We start from the raw sequence: 1,260 nt of genomic DNA, 5'->3' as shown, positions 1-1,260 counted from the left end.
GTTTTGTGTCTCTTTGTGGTGGTTTTGTGTGTCTTTGTGGTGGTTTTGTGTCTCTTTGTGGTGGTTTTGTGTCTCTTTGTGGTGGTTTTGTGTGTTTGCGTCTCAGCATGAAGCTTTTAGGCCTCATGATTCTGCATCTTCATGGTCCTTTTGTGTCTCCTTGTTGTGGTTCTGTGTTTCTTTGAGGTGTTTTAGTCGCCGTCTGGGAGTGTGTATTTGTTTTGTTGTCATTTTGTGTGTTTTAATGTAATCTTGTGTGTGTTTGCAGATGTTTCGTGTCTCTTTGTTTTCGTTTTGTGTCTGTGCTGATTTTATTTTTTGCTGTTTTTGTGTGTTTTTAGTGTCTTTTTGCGGTTGTAATTCATTTTGTGTTTGTAGGACTTTTTTCTATGAGGTCATTTTGTGTTCTTTGTCGTTGCTGTGCGTCACTTTGTGCTCACTTTGCACCTCTTTGTGACTGCTTGGTGTGTTTTTGGGAGCCTTGGGGAAACGTTTGCGTGTCTTTGGGTTTGACCGTCTTCATATTTATTTATTTTTTCAGTTTTGCGACTTTCACACTAATAATGTTAAATTAGCTTCATAAAGAAGCTCCTAGCAGCAGCCATACACACAGCTGTGCTTATTAATTATTATTAGAAGTTGTTCTGACACACAGTCAACACACACACACACACACACACACACACACACACACACAGATAAAACCAGAACAGACAGGTATTCACTAATTTCATATTTCTATATTTTAATTATTATTGTATATTTAGACTTGATTTAAAACATCGTAGATGCTATAATTACATAAATGCAGCCAAATATCAGATATTGTTGTGATTTCATGAAGGAAAAGAAGCAGAAACTTCCGGTCTGGACCAGCAGGTGGCGGGAAAGACCGCCATTTTGACAGAAGCGGAGGCAGCAGCAGAAACCGTAGAAGAAGAAGAAGTGGGAGACAGCAGCAGCAGACACCGTAGAAGAAGAAGAAGGAGGCAGCAGCAGAAACCGTAGAAGAAGAAGAAGCAGGAGGCGGTTTGTTTTGCTAGCAGGACCGGACAGCAGCGGTGCAGTTCTAAACCACAGTCGGAACCGGGACAAACACGGTAACAACTCCCCCGACACGCTTTTAAAATGTTCCGTTTGTGTTCGGTTCAGCGGCACCGGATTAAATGTAACAGAACCGGCGGAGGTCAGTTTATCTGGAAAGTTCTGCTGCTCAGGAGGAATTCACCTGAAACAGCAGAATGTTAGTGTCCAGGTGAG

The 1,260-nt window shown here is 41.7% G+C and overlaps 1 protein-coding gene across 1 annotated transcript in view; it reads left to right on the top strand.

Moving 5' to 3' along the window:
- The first annotated feature begins 1,241 nt into the window (after window positions 1-1,241).
- LOC103370174 (prolyl 4-hydroxylase subunit alpha-1-like) overlaps window positions 1,242-1,260 on the top strand; it is a 15,417-nt gene continuing 15,398 nt past the window's right edge. The window contains exon 1 of the mRNA XM_008299125.1: window positions 1,242-1,255. Coding sequence (XP_008297347.1) covers window positions 1,242-1,255 — 14 coding nt within the window. The remainder of the gene's footprint in view (window positions 1,256-1,260) is intronic.

Source organism: Stegastes partitus, unplaced genomic scaffold, assembly GCF_000690725.1.
Source record: "Stegastes partitus isolate 25-593 unplaced genomic scaffold, Stegastes_partitus-1.0.2 Scaffold1381, whole genome shotgun sequence".
Classification (NCBI taxonomy): Eukaryota; Metazoa; Chordata; class Actinopteri; family Pomacentridae; genus Stegastes; species Stegastes partitus.
The sequence above is the reverse complement of the archived record's forward strand: the minus strand, read 5'-3'. Positions and strand labels throughout refer to the sequence as shown.